The 16,274-nt window shown below is 44.6% G+C and overlaps 1 protein-coding gene across 5 annotated transcripts in view; it reads right to left on the reverse strand.

Annotated features, from left to right (window-relative positions):
- Positions 1-16,274, reverse strand: part of epsti1 (epithelial stromal interaction 1) — a 66,701-nt gene that overhangs the window by 16,488 nt on the left and 33,939 nt on the right. For 3 of the 5 annotated variants that reach the window (XM_005167961.6, XM_073912587.1, XM_073912586.1), the window contains 2 exons: positions 14,056-14,139; positions 13,566-13,639 (listed from right to left, as the gene is read on the reverse strand). In XM_005167961.6, coding sequence (XP_005168018.2) covers positions 13,566-13,639; positions 14,056-14,139 — 158 coding nt within the window. Of the gene's footprint in view, positions 1-6,880; positions 7,264-13,013; positions 13,640-14,055; positions 14,140-16,274 lie in introns of those variants that run through there. The other 2 variants (XR_012385263.1, XR_012385264.1) reach the window with 2 other exon arrangements.

Genomic DNA, 16,274 nt, shown 5'->3' on the forward strand with positions numbered 1-16,274 from the left:
TACACCGGGAGTCCAGCGGGGAAAATTTTTGTTGTTGGTGAGCGCGGTAAATTCATGCTGTGGAGTACATGGCGTAAGCAAAGTTTACAGTAACTGAACATGGACTGCGGTCGAGGGTTGTTTTTCGGCAAACACATGAGCAGCTTAAGGCGGTTTTGCTTTACGTGTGGTCGGTGTTTAGAGTTAAAGGAAGCGGACCAGATGGAAACACTAGACATACTGAATCAATAGCTGCGTCCCAAATGGCACCCTTTACACTATGCACTCATGCACTATGTACTTATGCACTTACACACTCAACAGCATAATATATGTATGTAGTGTCGTCCATAATGGCACAATAATGATTTTTTACTAAGCGGAAATTTAAACCGTTTCCTTGATGACGTTTGACGTTTGATTATCAAATAATACCTGCCGTGAGTATAACCGCATTCACCATCGGGAGGCACTATAATCACTCTCGTAGGAGAATTTTGCTTTCACCATCCAAAATAAATAAAGTTATCCAACACGTGCACCCGATAGCTCCGCCCCTTTCCACTACGTGAGCAAACCTGCGGTCGTTGAGTGCGTGAAGTGTCCATCATTACACACTTCATTTTAGCGGCTGAATGACTGCATCATCCGGGTAATTAAAGTGCACTTATTGTTTTTAGAGTTTTCAGTGTGAACACACTACTTACACTATTTATACTACAAAATGGTGTAGAATAGTGCATAAGTATGCGATTTGGGATGCAGCTAATGTGTTCAATATTTTAAAGAGGGACACTCATACGCTGTAATCATGGACATGAAGTCAAGTCTACACGGTGTAAACATCTGCTTGAGGACTCTTAACAGTAAACTGAATGAAGCCGTCCAGGCCCCTGTCCAGATGTAAAGTATTCACAATCAGATTGGCAGATTCGTCACTTTTTCACAGCAACAAAACATGCCCTTACTGAATAAAGATTCTTAATACTTAATACACTCTCACACTGATATTTTCTCAGAATACCTCTAATATGTTTTATCGCAGTTGGTCAAATTATTATTTTTATAGTTGTAAACTCGTGGAAACCTATGTTCAACAAAGTCACACAAGAGTTGATTTTTCTGGTGTGTGTGGTACATTCCGGGTCACTCCCGGTGTGTGGTACATTCCACGTCACTTCCGGTGTGTGGTACATTCCCTTTCCGTGAGGAATCTGTAATTGTAAATCTGTTTCGGGACTTGTAAAAATGTTTTGCGTCTTGTTAATTTTTTTCTTAAAATGTAAATTTGTTTCGTCCTTCGTAAAATAGTTTTCCCCATGTAAATGTTTTTTCAAATATAAATTTTTCTCAGGCTTTGTAAAAGTGTTTCACACTTTGTAATGTTATTTTGCACTTCCTGGCCACCATAACAACCAGACAGTTATATAAGATTAAAGGGCTTTGTTATGTGAAAACAACTCCCAGGATGTACTTTATCCCACATATTACACTACTGCCTGCCATAGCACATAAAAATGAGACACAAAATGCTGTTCTGATATATAATAATAATAGTTTATTAATTCCTTAAATAAGGTCAAAGCTGACATAAAAAACATGGCTGGATGGAGAACAAACTAACCTACCTATTATTAAATCACAAGATTGCACCAAAAAGTAAAACCAGCACATGAATGTGAATGTATTCACTGTATTGACAGTCACCATGCAGTTTGTGCATTCAAAATTATATTGTACGGCGCTGCGAAAAGGAGCATGATTAAACACGATGATTAGACATTTAAAAAAGTGAGCGATTGGTCCATGTTTTAAATTCCTGTCCTGAGAGGTCATGCTTTGATCCTCGATTGGTCTCATGCCATCACGTGATGTAATTTTGCAGGTCAGAGTATACCAAGCTTGAACTTTCCAACACAGCGAAATACAAAGTTTGTCACACAAGCTTGATGCATTTGCGTGCGTATGAATGGAAGTCTATGGGAAGAAAAGTGCAGTGTGACATCAAGTGCATCTTGTCCATTAGTGAAGGACAATATCCATATTCATAACATAACCTTTTATGTTGCTGTTCTTGACTGTTTGGCACCATCTTGTAACTAATAAGAAGGTTAATGTAGACTGTATTCATCCATTTTGTTTCTATTATCTTCACATTTAAAGGTGCTATAGGTAGTTTTTGAAAAATACCAGAATATGGTATACTTGCACATATTTAAGGGTGTAGTCACTTTGGGCTATGCAAATCATGCCCAGGTTGACCACTACATCCCAGTTCTTTTTAGAAGTGTGAGTGCTCCGTGCTGCACCCTGGCACGGTTTGGTTGGCTGGCTCTTGCCTGGTTGGAAGAGGTGTGCCAGAGCGCGGTTTGATTGGATTCAGGTGCAGTATGCTTGTAATGTGAATGAAAAGTGCGGCTGAGTATGAAACTGAAAATGCAACATCACTTTTAAGGGACTGTTTCATATGGATTTTTTTACTCATTGTTCCGTTTCAATGAACGCAAACTGTCTTATATTATCAAGGATGCTGCACTTCAACTGCAAATCTCCTAATACATGCAGTGCAAATACTTTTTTGGGGGAAAATTTATGAGCAACAAAAGCGGTCGATCTGTTTAAAAAAAGATTTAGCCTGGTGTCACTGCATCACAAATGATGCAGTAATGCAAAACAATAGAACTAAAGCAATCTTAATAAGTTAAACTGAATGGTCGCATCATTGATGACATACAGTAAGGCCCAATTCTAATTCTAGCCCTTAGCCCTTCCCCCTACTCCTAACTCTTTTTTCGCATTCTTGGGAAGGAGTAGGGGTGTCCCAATTCTCTTTAGCTTGAAGGCGTAGAGCTAAGGGGAAGGGGTAGATACCCCTTCAAACAAACATTTTTCAGGACCAAACTCGAAACCAAGAAGTAGGAAAAATTCCCAGAATACACCAATCACAATGGCAGGATAGAGCACAGTAAATGCACAGTATAGTTACGATCGTACTGTAACATCGTTTTGATAACATAATATATGTTCAGTGATCTCCTGAAAATAAATCCCAAAAAATAACACAACTGGAATAACTACAGCAGTCCCCATAGTCTGATCTCATATAAAGCAAGAGATTGCAATAACATATGATGACGTGTGCAGGTGCAGTAGTGCTGTCCCATTTCTTAAGTGTAAATTGCAAAGCCCTTCCCCTTCACACTGGGTTTTAAGGGCTAAGGGAAAGGGGTAGGAGTACAAAAATAAATTGGGATTGGGCCTAAGCATGCTTGGGCTCAGCAGGTAAACATGTAGTGTGAGTGGGGATAATACCCGGGTTTGGTTCAAGGGAACTATGCCTAGTGTGAGTACACCCTAAAAAACTTACTAAATGAAAACAATGCTAGTTATTCTCCTTTGAAAAAGTGCATTCCCATGTCTGTCTTTGCTTTGTCTGTGTAACCTGCAGACTCCCACTTTACCCAGTTATATTTTGGCTGCTAATATACATCTTAAGTCTTATACGCTTATATTAGGATTTATTCTGCAAGAAGAACCACCTACATCAGGAGTGCCTAAACTTGGTCCTTTACAGCTAGTGTCCTTTATATTTTAGTTCAAACCCTAACTAAACACACCTCAACTAGCTAACCAAGCTCTTTCTAGGTATACTAAACACTTCCAGGGAGGTGTGTTGAAGGAAGTTGTAGCTAAACTATGCAGGACACCTGGCCTCCAGGACTGAGTTTGGACACCCCTGGCCTAGATGTTTTTTTTTCCCTTACATATAGTATATGCATACAATATACATACTGCACACATAGAGCAATTAATTATGATTGCATCATCCACAACTTCTAGGAATATCGTGGTGCAATTCATATCATGTGTGATGCAATAGTTTCTTTTTTTCAGTTTGAGTTCTTTTATTGAATTCTTCCAGGGTTGTGTATACTGACCTAATACAGAATCAAAAACTAAAGCCAAATGTCATTTATAAGCATCATTCTACAGTAGCCTTAGTGATGCAGGGTTGGTAAAGCCTGACTACATTTGTTTTAAAAGTATTTTGAAACAATAGTTCGAACTCATTTGAATAATGCTCTTCCAAAGAAGCTAAAGATGAATCATTTTAAATAATGCTGGGAAACCTGATCATCTGGTTTTACACAAGTCATCATTGCAGGGTTCACACTCTAAGCCAAAAGTTTAATTCCCTGACTTTCTCTGACTATAATAAATTCAAAGACAGGCAACTGTTGCGATAGGCAGTCTCTCCAGAATTCTAGATTTAAGCCATAATTCATATTTAGATGAGCCTGCAATTTTTTTAATTGATGCTGTATTTTGTGATTCATGTTGCTATTTATGCTTTTTAATTTTAATATGGCGATGCAGCAGCGCAGTAGGTAGTGCTGTCGCCTCACAGCAAGAAGGTCGCTGGGTCGCTGGTTTGAGCCTCGGCTCAGCTGGCGTTTCTGTGTGGAGTTTGCATGTTCTCCCTGCGTTCGTGTGGGTTTTCTTCCGGGTGCTCCGGTTTCCACCATAGTCCAAAGACATGCGGTACAGGAGAATTGGGTAGGCTAAATTGTCCGTAGTGTGAGTGTGTGTGTGTGAATAAGTGTGTGTGGATGTTTTCCAGAGATTGTGGCTGGAAGGGCATCTGCTGCGTAAAAATGTGCTGGATAAGTTGGCGGTTCATTCCCTTGTGGCAACCCCGGATTAATAAAGGGACTAAGCCAAAAAGAAAATGAATGAATGAATAATTTTAATATGGGATCTTGATCCTTTCTCCATTAAAGTTGATGTTTTGAATTTTTTTAAATGACATTTTCCAAAGTTTAAAGTGACATAATGTCTGAATTGGTGTTGTAAGTTATGGTACAAAAACCTGGTAATGAACCACCAGTACTTTTTTCTTTTATTTTATGGAAATAATTGTCTATTTATTATTTCTCAAACAATACATCGGTTCAAACTACTTAAATACCAATAAATGTCACTTTGTTAAACTGTAAAGTTGAATTTTCAACATCAGTTGTTGACAGAGCCGAAATCAAGGTTACATAATGCAATTTATAACCGTAAATAAATAGAACAAAAAATTACACAAATTAAGAAATACAGAACCTATTTTTTTTTCTTTTTGCAGCCAAAGCACTTTTCCATGTCTTGCCACACTATCTGGATTGTTTTATATTAAATAATATTACATTTGCATATAGAAAGTTCTAGTCTGGTTTGAGAAAACCTCAAGTTGTCATTGATAGGAGAAATCAATGATTATTGATGTCAAACAAATAAAAAGTTAAGAAGTGTAATTTTAGGTATATTTCACAGCAAAACAACAAAAGATATGCTGTAAATATTGCCACAAATCTGAGAAAAGTCACATCAAAATCAGTCATTTTATGAGGGACAAGTTGAGCTCTTAGCAGACAAAAACAGGCACAGGCAGTATTTTAGCAGGTACAGCCTGGTAACTATTAATTAGTTGCCAAGCAGGAAAAGGATGAAAATGGCAGAGAAAAATAGCCTAACCATAACAAGACAGGGAAAACGTGAAACAGCATGATAAAAAACATTCAAATCAATAAAAGGCAAGTAAGTAAAATTAAAAAAAATGACAAACCAATAAAAATCCCTGATATTCCACACTGTAAAAAATCTAAAAAAGAGTTGAGATTACTTGTTTTTTTTTGTTGGTTGAACAAAAATCATTAAAATGTCATATAACACGTTTACTTAACCTAACTCAAAATTTTCTTCATTAAATTAAAAAGATTAGTTTTGTGAGCAAACCTTTGCAAGTTTACCCAAAAAAGCTTCTGCTAACTTGTTACTTTAAGTTCAGACTTCCTCCCTTAAAAAATAAAGGTTGGAGTATTTAAAACCTCTACAACAATGACAAAAATATAATAGTAACACTAATAATAAAATTAATGTCATTAATGTCATAAGAAAGACTTTTAATGTGAAATTTCATCTCACATACCTAGTTCGCTCTACAAAAAGAAACGCTAAGCACATGTAGACTGTTATATACAGTTAAAGTCAGAATTTTTAGCCCCCCTTTAAATTTTGTTTTCTTTTTTAAATATTTTCCAAATGATGTTTAACAGAGCAAGGACATTTTCACAGTAGTTCTGATATATATTTTTTCTTTTAGAAATAAAGATAGAAAAAAGCAGTTTTAAATTTTTTTTAAACACCATTTTAAGATCAACATTATTAGCCCCTTTAAGCTATGTAATTTTTTTGATAGTCTACAGAACAAACCATCATTATACTATAACTTGTCTAATTACCCTAACCTGCTAACCTAATTAACCTAGTTAAGTCTTTAAATGTCACTTTAGCTATATAGAAGTGTCTTGATAAATATCTAGTGAAATACTATTTAATGTAATCATGACAAAGATAAAATAAATCAGTTATTAAAAATGAGTTATTAAAACTATTTTGTTTAGAAATGTGTTGAAAAAAATCTTCTCTACGTTAAACAGACATTGGGGAAAAAAAGAACCAGGGGGGCTAATATTTCTGACTTCAACTGTATATCATATATATGGAAGTTTTTTTTTAACAAAATGAAAAAATAAATAAATAAATAAAAATAAAGAGTTTTTTCCAGATCCTGTCAATCTAACTTCTGAAATGTCAGATGCTTTGAATCGCTTTAGTCATGTGACCTAGTGTTTTGGATCATGCTTCAGTGCAGTGTTTCGAAACACTTGCACTTCAGGATCCTGACACTGTGTTGAAACCCAGTTCCGCGTCAGGAATCCCTAGTTGGTCCTGCCATGTTTTGATCCTTGTCTTATTTACCAAGATAGATGTTTTGCCTCCTGTCCTGTTTCTAATCTGTCTAATAAATGTTTTGTTTACATTTGTCTCTGTTTAAGTTTTTTTTTTTTTTTTTCAATTAAACAATTAAATAGGTTTGTTGGTTCTGATAACGCATTGTAGAGTTTTATTTTGTTCACTCAACTTCAGACATTTTACTGTAGGTCAGTGCAACTGATGTTTTTAAAAATTGAGTAAACATGAAAAAACAAAAAGAAATAGTTTTACAGACAAAAAATGTTCAGTTGGCACAACATAAAAAGTTTTGTTACAGAGTAATTCACCTCCCCAGAAAACGTTCGAGGTTACTAAAGTAACCCTTCGTTCCCCTTCGGGGGGAACTCCAGCACTATAAGTGGATTTGATGTTCTAAATCCACGTATGGGAGATTCGGTTCAGAAGCTACTCGTCTGAAAGAGTATTGAACGGGCCAATTAAGAGTGAATTGGCAGCGCAAGCCTGCGCAGGTGTGCGGCATATGCAATCAACTGAGTATATAAGCACGCCTGGCGCCAGCAGGCGCTATGCTTCTTAAGCTGAAGAGACTTTTAACAGCTAAGGGACAGTCATTATGGCGACGGAGTATAGTGCTTCCATTCCCCTCCTCGGGGAACAAAGGGTTACTTTAGTAACCTCGAACGTTCCCCTTCGGGGGGAACTCCAGCACTATAAGTGGATTTGATGTTCTAAATCCACGTATGGGAGCCCATTGAAAGCGCCATAATGACTGCACCTTACCAACACCCACCATGAGAGAGCGTTCAGGCAAGCGTGACGCACCCAGATCATGAGAGGTGCGGTCCTCCAACGTGCCCTTGGCCCTAACTTATCCCACTTTAAAGGAAGTTTTACGGACTAGGTATACTTTTTGGGAGTCACTAGCGTCTAGATAATTCTAGGAATATACGACAGTACGTTGGGAAGCGTGCCATCCCAGTAGGGAGGACGCTGCGGAGACCATCCGCACCCAATAGGGGGAACAAATGGAATTACATATGGACTAACCCTGAGAAGGGGGAGTGCGCATAAGAAGGTGGTTAGCAGATAGGGAAAGCACGGGTCCGCCCAGGGGGGGGACTTAACCGTGGCGGAAAAAAGCATATGGGGATCACCAGCGGGGATCGGCCATAGCAGGTACCTATACCCAAAACGCGGGCTGACCAGCGGGCAGACCTACTACGTAATGGGCCAGCAAGTGACTCCTCCGCTGAGTCAGTGCTGGGGGCCTCGGAGGAATCTGCAGGGCTCACCGAATGGGGAACTTACTGACAGACAGGAGGGTGCACATCTCTCCGTGTTAGGGAAAAAAGGCACCGCAAGCGTGTACAACACCTACCGAGTTGTTTCCTCAATCACCAAAGGTACCTAACACCCTTGAGGAAACCGGCTCCACTCGCAGATTATAAAATCTTCCAAATTTGTTGGGTGTCGCCCAGCCCGCAGCTCTACAAATGTCTGTTAAGAAGCGCCACGCGCACACGCCCAAGAGGATACAAGCTCCGAGTGGAGTGCGCATGCACTACCGGGGGGCGCGGCTGACCTCTGCTCAAATAAGCACATGAAATGGCCTCCACAATCCAGTGGGATAAACGTTGTTTAGACACGGCACTTCCCTGCTGCCGTCCGCCATAACAGACAAAGAGCTGCTCAGAAGATCTAAAGTTCTGAGTACGGTCCACATAAATGCGCAGAGTGCGAACTGGACAAAGTAAGGACAGGGCTGGGTCTTCCTCCTCCGGGGGCAGCGCTTGCAGGGTTACTACCTGATCTCTAAAGGGAGTGGTAGGAACTTTGGGCACATAACCCGGGCGGGGTCTCAGGATAACGTGAGAAAATCCCGGCTCGAATTCCAGGCACGAGTCACTGACCGAAAATGCCTCCAGGTCCCCGACCCTCTTAATGGAGGCCAACGCGACCAGCAGAGCTGCCTTAGGGACAGAAATCTTAAAGATACTGTATCGAGTGGCTCATAGGGATCAAATCGCAGGCTCGTGAGAACGAGGGCGAGATCCCAAGAGGGCGTGAGAGGGAGGCGAGTTGGATTAACTCGCCTAGCGCCTCTGAGGAGCCGGATGATGAGGTTATGCTTTCCCATGGTGCCGCCAGCCACCGCGTCATGGTGAGCGGAGATGGCAGCAACGTAAACCTTGAGAGTGGAGGGCGACAGCCTACTGTCCAGCTTCTCTTGAAGGAAAGAGAGCACAACACTGATCTGGCAAGATCGGGGGTCTTCTCTGCGAGAGACACACCACTCAGTGAATAGACTCCACTTCAGGGCGTAGGCGCGCCTCGTAGAGGGGGCTCTAGCCTGAGTGATGGTATCAACCACCGCGGGCGGCAGGTTACCTAAGTCTTCCTCGCGTCTATGGACCACACATGGAGGTTCCAGAGATCGGGACGAGGGTGCCAGACGTGCCTTGTCCCTGAGAAAGTAGGTCCTCTCTCAAAGGGATCTGCCAAGGGAGGGCCGTCGCGAGGAGGGAGAGCTCTGATATTCAGGTCCGGTTGGGCCAGAGGGGCGCAACTAACAGAACCTGCTCCTCGTCCTCCCTGACCTTGCACATTAACTGCGCGATCAGGCTCACTGGGGGAAACGCATACTTGCGTATGCCCCGAGGCCAGCTGTGGGCCAGTGCATCCGTGCCGAGAGAGCCCTCGGTCAGGGAATAAAACAACTGGCAATGAGCGTTCTCGGGGGAAGCAAACAGATCGATCTGGGCCTCCTTGAATCGCGCCCATATCAGCTGGACAGACTCGGGGTGGAGTCTCCATTCCCCAGAGTGAATCTGCTGCCGTGAGAGCACATCGGCTGCACGGTTGAGCATACCTGGGATGTGAATGGCGCGCAGCGACTTCAGCCGCGGGTGACTCCAGAGGAGCAGACGGCGGGCGAGCTGAGACATGCGGCGAGAGCACATACCCCCCATGCGGTTGATATACGCCGCCGAGAGCAAGGAACACTGCCAACAGCTCTAGGCGATTGATGTGCCAATGCAGCTGAGCACCTACCCACAGGCCCGCAGCTGCATGCCCACGACACACGGCTCCCCAGCCTGTGCTGGAAGCATCTGTCGAAACAACAACATGACTGGACGCCTGTCCCAGAGGCACACCGGCCTGCAGGAACGAGGGGTCGTTCCAGGGGCTGAGGGTGCGGCGACACAGCGCAGTAACAGAGACTCGGTGTGTGCCCTCATGCCATGCGCATCTCGGAACTCGATCTTGAAGCCAGTGCTGAAGTGGTCTCATATGGAGCAATCCGAGCAGCGTGACAGCCGCAGCGGAAGCCATATGCCCCAGGAGCCTCTGAAAATATTTCAGTGGGACCACTAACTTGCTGTCGAGGTCCCTCAGACAGTTCAGCAGCAGGCGAGCGCGCTCTCCGGAGAGGCGCGCTACCATGGTGACCGAGTCCAGCTCCATCCCGAGAAAAGAGATCCTCTGCACCGGGGCGGGTTTGCTCTTTTCCCAGTTGACCTGCAACCCCAGTAGGCGGAGATGCCGGAGCACCTCGTCTCTGTGTGCAGTCAATTGCTCCCGAGAGTGGGCTAAAATCAGCCAGTCGTCGAGATAATTGAGTACGCGGATGCCCGCAAGCCGCAGAGGCGCTAGGGCACCCTCCGCGAGTTTGGTGAAGACCCACGGAGACAGAGAGAGCCCGAAGGGGAGGACCTTGTACTGCCATGCTCGACCTTCGAACGCAAACCGCAGAAACTGACGGTGGCGTGGAAGAATGGAGACATGAAAATACGCGTCCTTCAGGTCTATGGCTGCAAACCAATCCTGAGGACGAACTCATCGGAGGATGCGCCTCTGCGTAAGCATTCTGAACGACAGCTTGTGAAGGCAGCGATTCAAAACGCGCAGATCTAGGATTGGCCGTGACCCACCGCTCTTTTTGGGTACGATGAAGTATGGGCTGTAAAACCCGAGGTACCGGCTCGATTGCACTCTTCGCCAGGAGGGCAGCAATCTCCTCTCGCAAGACAGGGGCGGACAGGGGATTGACCCTGGTGAAATACACGCCAGTGAACCTGGGAGGCCGTTTGGAGAACTGTAATTCGTAGCCGAGTCTGATCGTCCGTATGAGCCACCGCGAGGGGCTGGCCCGCGCTAACCAGGCACGCAGAGCCCTCGCTAATGACGTCATCGCAGCATTCGTTGACGTACCCGCGGAGGGGCAGCGAGGAGCGGGTGTGCTGATCCGGGGAGCGCGAGGGTCCCACAGAAGAGCTGGAGGAGAGCGTTTCGCTCTGGCTCCGCACCCTGACTCTTGAGAGGGGGCTTGGGGGCTGGGAGAAGGGAGACCGTCCCCCCAGCGCCCGAGAGCCGCTGGCGGAGCATGCAAGCCCTGCGAGCTGACAGGCAGCGCGCCCCAGACTGGCGGGGCTTGAGCTGTCACATCCGGGGAAGGGAGAAAATGCTCTTTGATCGAAACTTTGGTGGCACTGAAAAGTACCGTTGGAATTTGGGCCCCGTCCTCCAGCGGGGAAAGAGCAAGTCTCCTCTTCTCCGGATGGCCTGTCTCAGGGACGCTTCGCGGTCCGTTTACCGGACTTAGAGGCGCCCTGGGCAGGAGGGGCTACCGGCTTTCGGCGTGCTCGGCGTGCCTCGGCGAGGAGCAGCGGAGGTGGATGGCTCGGCCGGGGATGGAGCGGGCTTACGGCCCCGCCGATAGATGACTTTGCCCATCGCATCCGACTGCTCCTTCACCGCCTTGAACTCCTGGGTGAATTCACCGACGGTGTCGCCGAACAGGCCAGCCTGGGATATGGGCGCGTCAAGAAAGCGAACTTTGTCGACATCGCGCATATCTGCCAGGTTTAGCCAGAGGTGGCGTTCCTGGACCACAAGTGTGGACATCGTCCTCCCCAGTGCGCAGGCGGCGGACTTAATGGTCCGGAGAGCATAGTCGGTCGCCGTACGCAGCTCGTGTAACAAGCCTGGGTTAGACCCACCCTCGTGCAGCTCGGCCAGCGCCTGCGCTTGGTAGCGCTGGTAGGTGGCCATCGCATGCAAGGCGGAAGCTGCCTGGCCCGCAGCCTTGTAAGCTCTAGCTCCGAGGGAGGCAGAAAACTTACAGGCTTTGGACGGGAGACGGGGCGGACCACGCAAAGCGGGGGCGCCACGCGGACAAAGATTGACCGCAATGGCGCGCTCCACCTGCGGAATCGCCTCATACCCCTGGCAGCTCCACCATCCAGGGTGGTGAGGGCGGAGGCGGAGGCGGACGCAGCGCGGGCAGAGAAAGGTGCCCTCCAGGACTGCGTGAGCCTACTGTGCACTTCCGGGAAGAAGGGGACGAGAGGCTTCGAAGGCTTCGCCTTCTGATCCTCTACGTAACACCCATCTAGTCGGTCCGGCCGCTGGGCTGGGGGATGAACCATCTCCAACCCGACGGCCGAAGCAGCCCGAGAAAGCACGGCCAACGTGTCCGCTTCAGGATCCGTTTTGACGGCCCTCGCTTGCCCAGATGGGGCGAGCGGGTCCGGATCATCGTCAGACAATGAAAGCCCACCCTCCGATGCCGCGGAGGACATCTGATCTCCGGTGTCAGCGAGCGTGAGAGCTACCATCTGATTAGACGGATCACTCCCAGTACCCGAAGCTTGGATGGAGCGCTTGGAGGAGCGAGAGGTCCGCGAGCCCTTGGGCGGCGGATTGTCTCTCGCTGAAGCCCTCAGATCTGCCCGAGCGCCCGCTGCAGAGCAGGAGGCAACTGGGGTGGCTCGCTCTCTTACGAAAGCTAACCGCGATCTCAACTGCGCAACGGTCATGGGATCGCAGTGACGACATGAACCGCCCCCGAGCACCACATTAACATGCTGGACCCCCAAACATGTAATGCAGTGATCGTGTCCATCATCCGGAGCCAGGAAACCCCCGCAACCAGAAACGCACAGTCGGAGCGCCATCCTGAAAAGGACGTGCTGCACGACTGTGTTGCTTTTTTAGGAGTTTGCAACAATACGCACCACTCTTGGAGGACCGGACCCAAAGGGACGCCAGGCAAGGGAGATACCCAGCTCGACTGTCTGCCGCTGCGTGGACTCGCTCTGGACCGGGATGCAATCGTTCTCTCGAAATGACTGTAAATCAGCAGGAGGAACCCTCATAAGCTCGATCAGAAAAGGCTCTGAAGCGAAAAGGATAGCGTCTGCTGGCGCCAGGCGTGCTTATATACTCAGTTGATTGCATATGCCGCACACCTGCGCAGGCTTGCGCTGCCAATTCATTTTTAATTGGCCCGTTCAATACTCTTTCAGACGAGTAGCTTCTGAACCGAATCTCCCATACGTGGATTTAGAACATCAAATCCACTTATAGTGCTGGAGTTCCCCCCGAAGGGGAACTAATAATCCTATGTTAACCTAACTAAATGTTTTTTGTTTTACTGACAAATAATTTTAGGTTAGTGCGGCTGATGTTTTCAAAAGTTTTTTGTACTGGCTTTCATTGTTTTACTGTTCATTACTCGGACAAAAACAAATATAAAATTAGCTGATTTTCTATGTCTAGAATAGTCCATGATATCCCCAAAAATTCCATGACCATGAAATCACTGTTATTGAATCATTAATTAATCTTTCCAAATAATATCTTCATTCAGAGTGCAGTTTTGATAGTATAATTTGTATAAAAAAGTGCATTAAATTAGAAAAATGCACAGCAGAAGCTGTTTCACTAATAGTCTGAGGGCCAGTTATTAATTCTGACAGTCATGGTTTTTAAAGCGGTCTGTCATGATTAAACGCCCATACCGCCGATGGTCAGCTTCAGTCTGTCTCTTCCTGTCCTCCTCCTGTTGCTTTTGCTTCTCCTCCAAGATTGCTGCCTGGAAAAAGAAAGTTAATGAAAATCTCATCTCCAACTGAAATGTCTCCTCTACTTATGTAAAAACCATTCAATATCTGCGGCTGCAACAATTTAATTGAACATTTGCATGAATAAACAACAATATCAACATGAGAGTTCAGGCTAGCCTTTCGTTCTTGATGCATATCAGTGAGTTCAATTTATGTTTGACCGGCATGGAGGCATTCAAAGCCACAGAAATACCATTATACAGCCAGCTGGAAAACACCTACACTACTCCATCCATGACTACCTCCTATAACCTAGAACATAGTAATCAATAGCACATGCTAGGCAGAGTTAGTTCTTTGTCTTGGCTAAGCCCAAATTCTTAGCTGCGCAACCAAAAGTGGAGGTGATGTTGGTAAGTTCTGTTTCGCTTCCTTTGTTCTGTACCTTTCTTCTTTGCTCCTCTTGCATTTTAAGCAGGCTTGCATTCTCCTCTGCTCTTCTGGATTCCCTGTACTCATGACATTTAGTCTGTGAAGAAACAGAACACACACACACACATACAATGAAAACTGCATTTGACTGATGTACTGTATGTACTGTATAATTGACTATGTTGGGTTTCCTGAACGCCCTGAATAATTAGGCTGGATTTTGGTTTAGCACACTATACAGATTCACACACATTTGTCAGACAGAATTTCTGCATTCAAAAACACAGCAGAAGTCAAGCACTGGAAGTCTCTGGTAGCCCTTAGAACCATAGCAAAAATTTGTGACATCTGGCATATAATTCGTGGACAGTCTGAACATTAACCACAGCAAATTTGGAGTCTCTAACTAACTTACTGCCACCAGTTATGCAGATTTGTACTCACTTTTGTTCTAATGACTTCTCTCAGCTTTATTGGCAAGAAAGACATTTGTTGGCTCAATACAACACATATTTCATTTGATGTTAAATTTCCTCCTAGTGTGTTTGTGTGATGTTGACAAAATCTGACCAAAGATCAACTTAAAAAAACATCCAGCCAACAGTTCTCAAATAAAATAAGAACTGATTTGCCAAAATTGTGAATGCTGCAGTGTGTTATGATCAAACTTGTCCCAAATCACCTAACTATATATTGTGTATTTAGCTTTAAGCTAATTTATTTTAATACACACTAGGGATGCCACAAAATCCAAACACAAAGGGCTATATACACTGCTAGTTTTTTTTCAGCCAGTGATAAACTTCTGGTGAAAGGTTAATGTGGCTGTATTCACTTTCATAAGGTTCCTTTTACAGCATCAATTTTGTAATGTATTTAAATACAGTTAAATAGATCTAAGCATTCATTTACTTGTTTAAACATAAAATGAGATGAAAGATCATGAAACTCTTGAAAATACTGGGATAAACTACATTTCCATATTTTAAAAATACGGCGAGGAAAACTAGAATTTAATTAAGGGCTTCTTGTCCAGTCTGAGACCCACTTTATATCGTACATCTATTAGGCAGTGAAGATCAGAGTTTTTAAAGGGCACCTATGGTGAAAAATGTACTTCTCAAGCTTTTGGACAGACATATGTCTGTAACTAGATTAAAGACCTATCTGTTTAGTAAAGCATACACTCAATGCATCACCTAGCGGGTTCAACACAGGCTTCTGCATCTTGCTTATATACACGATGAACAGCAGCTACGCTAATTATTCTCTTTATTCTCTATTTTCACCTGGGGATACTCATCCCGAGGTCCTAAGATTATGCAGAGTCACTGATTGGATCCAAGACCAGCGACCTGATGATCCCAAGGATTCCATATCCGGGACAAGGCCATATCCTGAGCTGCTGCTGCGCTGATGGTCGTGGGGAGTTGAGAACATGAGTCTGATTCCAGCGACGCTCCAGGGACAGACGAGTCTTCGCTGAGGCCATCTTCCTGCCTAAACCACGGCGAATGAAGCTCTGCACAAGACTTTTGGCCAGTGGAGAAATTAAAATGGTCGTACCCAACTGAGTCTGGTTCCCTCAAGGTTTTTTTTCTTCACTCCCATCAGGTGAAGTTTTTTTTCCCTCTCCGCTGTCGCCACTGCCTCGCATGGGTCAGGATTGGCAGAGCTACGCATCGATGAATTGGCACTTCAGTGTTTGAACTCTCAGTAATGATTAAATCACACTGAACTGAGCTAAACTGAACTGAACTGAACTTAAACACTAAAACCTGAACCACACTGTTCCAGTTACTATGACCATTTATGTGAAGCTGCTTTGACACAATCTACATTGTAAAAGCGCTATACAAATAAAGCTGAATTGAATTAAATTGAACATATGTGTAGCTATAGTGTATAGACCGTCATATTGGGAAGATATAAACACACCCAGTCCTTTTTTTTCAATTTAACAAAATAAAAACGGTGGACCAATTGGAGCCGTTTTCAGACCGACCGCAACTTGACGTAGGAGTGCGGTCCCCCCGCTCAATGAATTGTTTGACAACTGCGTATTTACATGTTCTGGTAGTCACGTGTATAATTATATCAACAAGACCAGACGTGCGCAAATCAACCAGGAATAAAAGGTCTGATCAGTTTGCTAGGATAATTAAACATCATCAAATGTGATCAAGAGTAAGATTCACATGTTTAAAAACTTTTAAAACAGTGCATGTGTGT

The sequence above is a fragment of the Danio rerio genome, chromosome 9 (assembly GCF_049306965.1).
Source record: "Danio rerio strain Tuebingen ecotype United States chromosome 9, GRCz12tu, whole genome shotgun sequence".
NCBI classification, from domain to species: domain Eukaryota; kingdom Metazoa; phylum Chordata; class Actinopteri; order Cypriniformes; family Danionidae; genus Danio; species Danio rerio.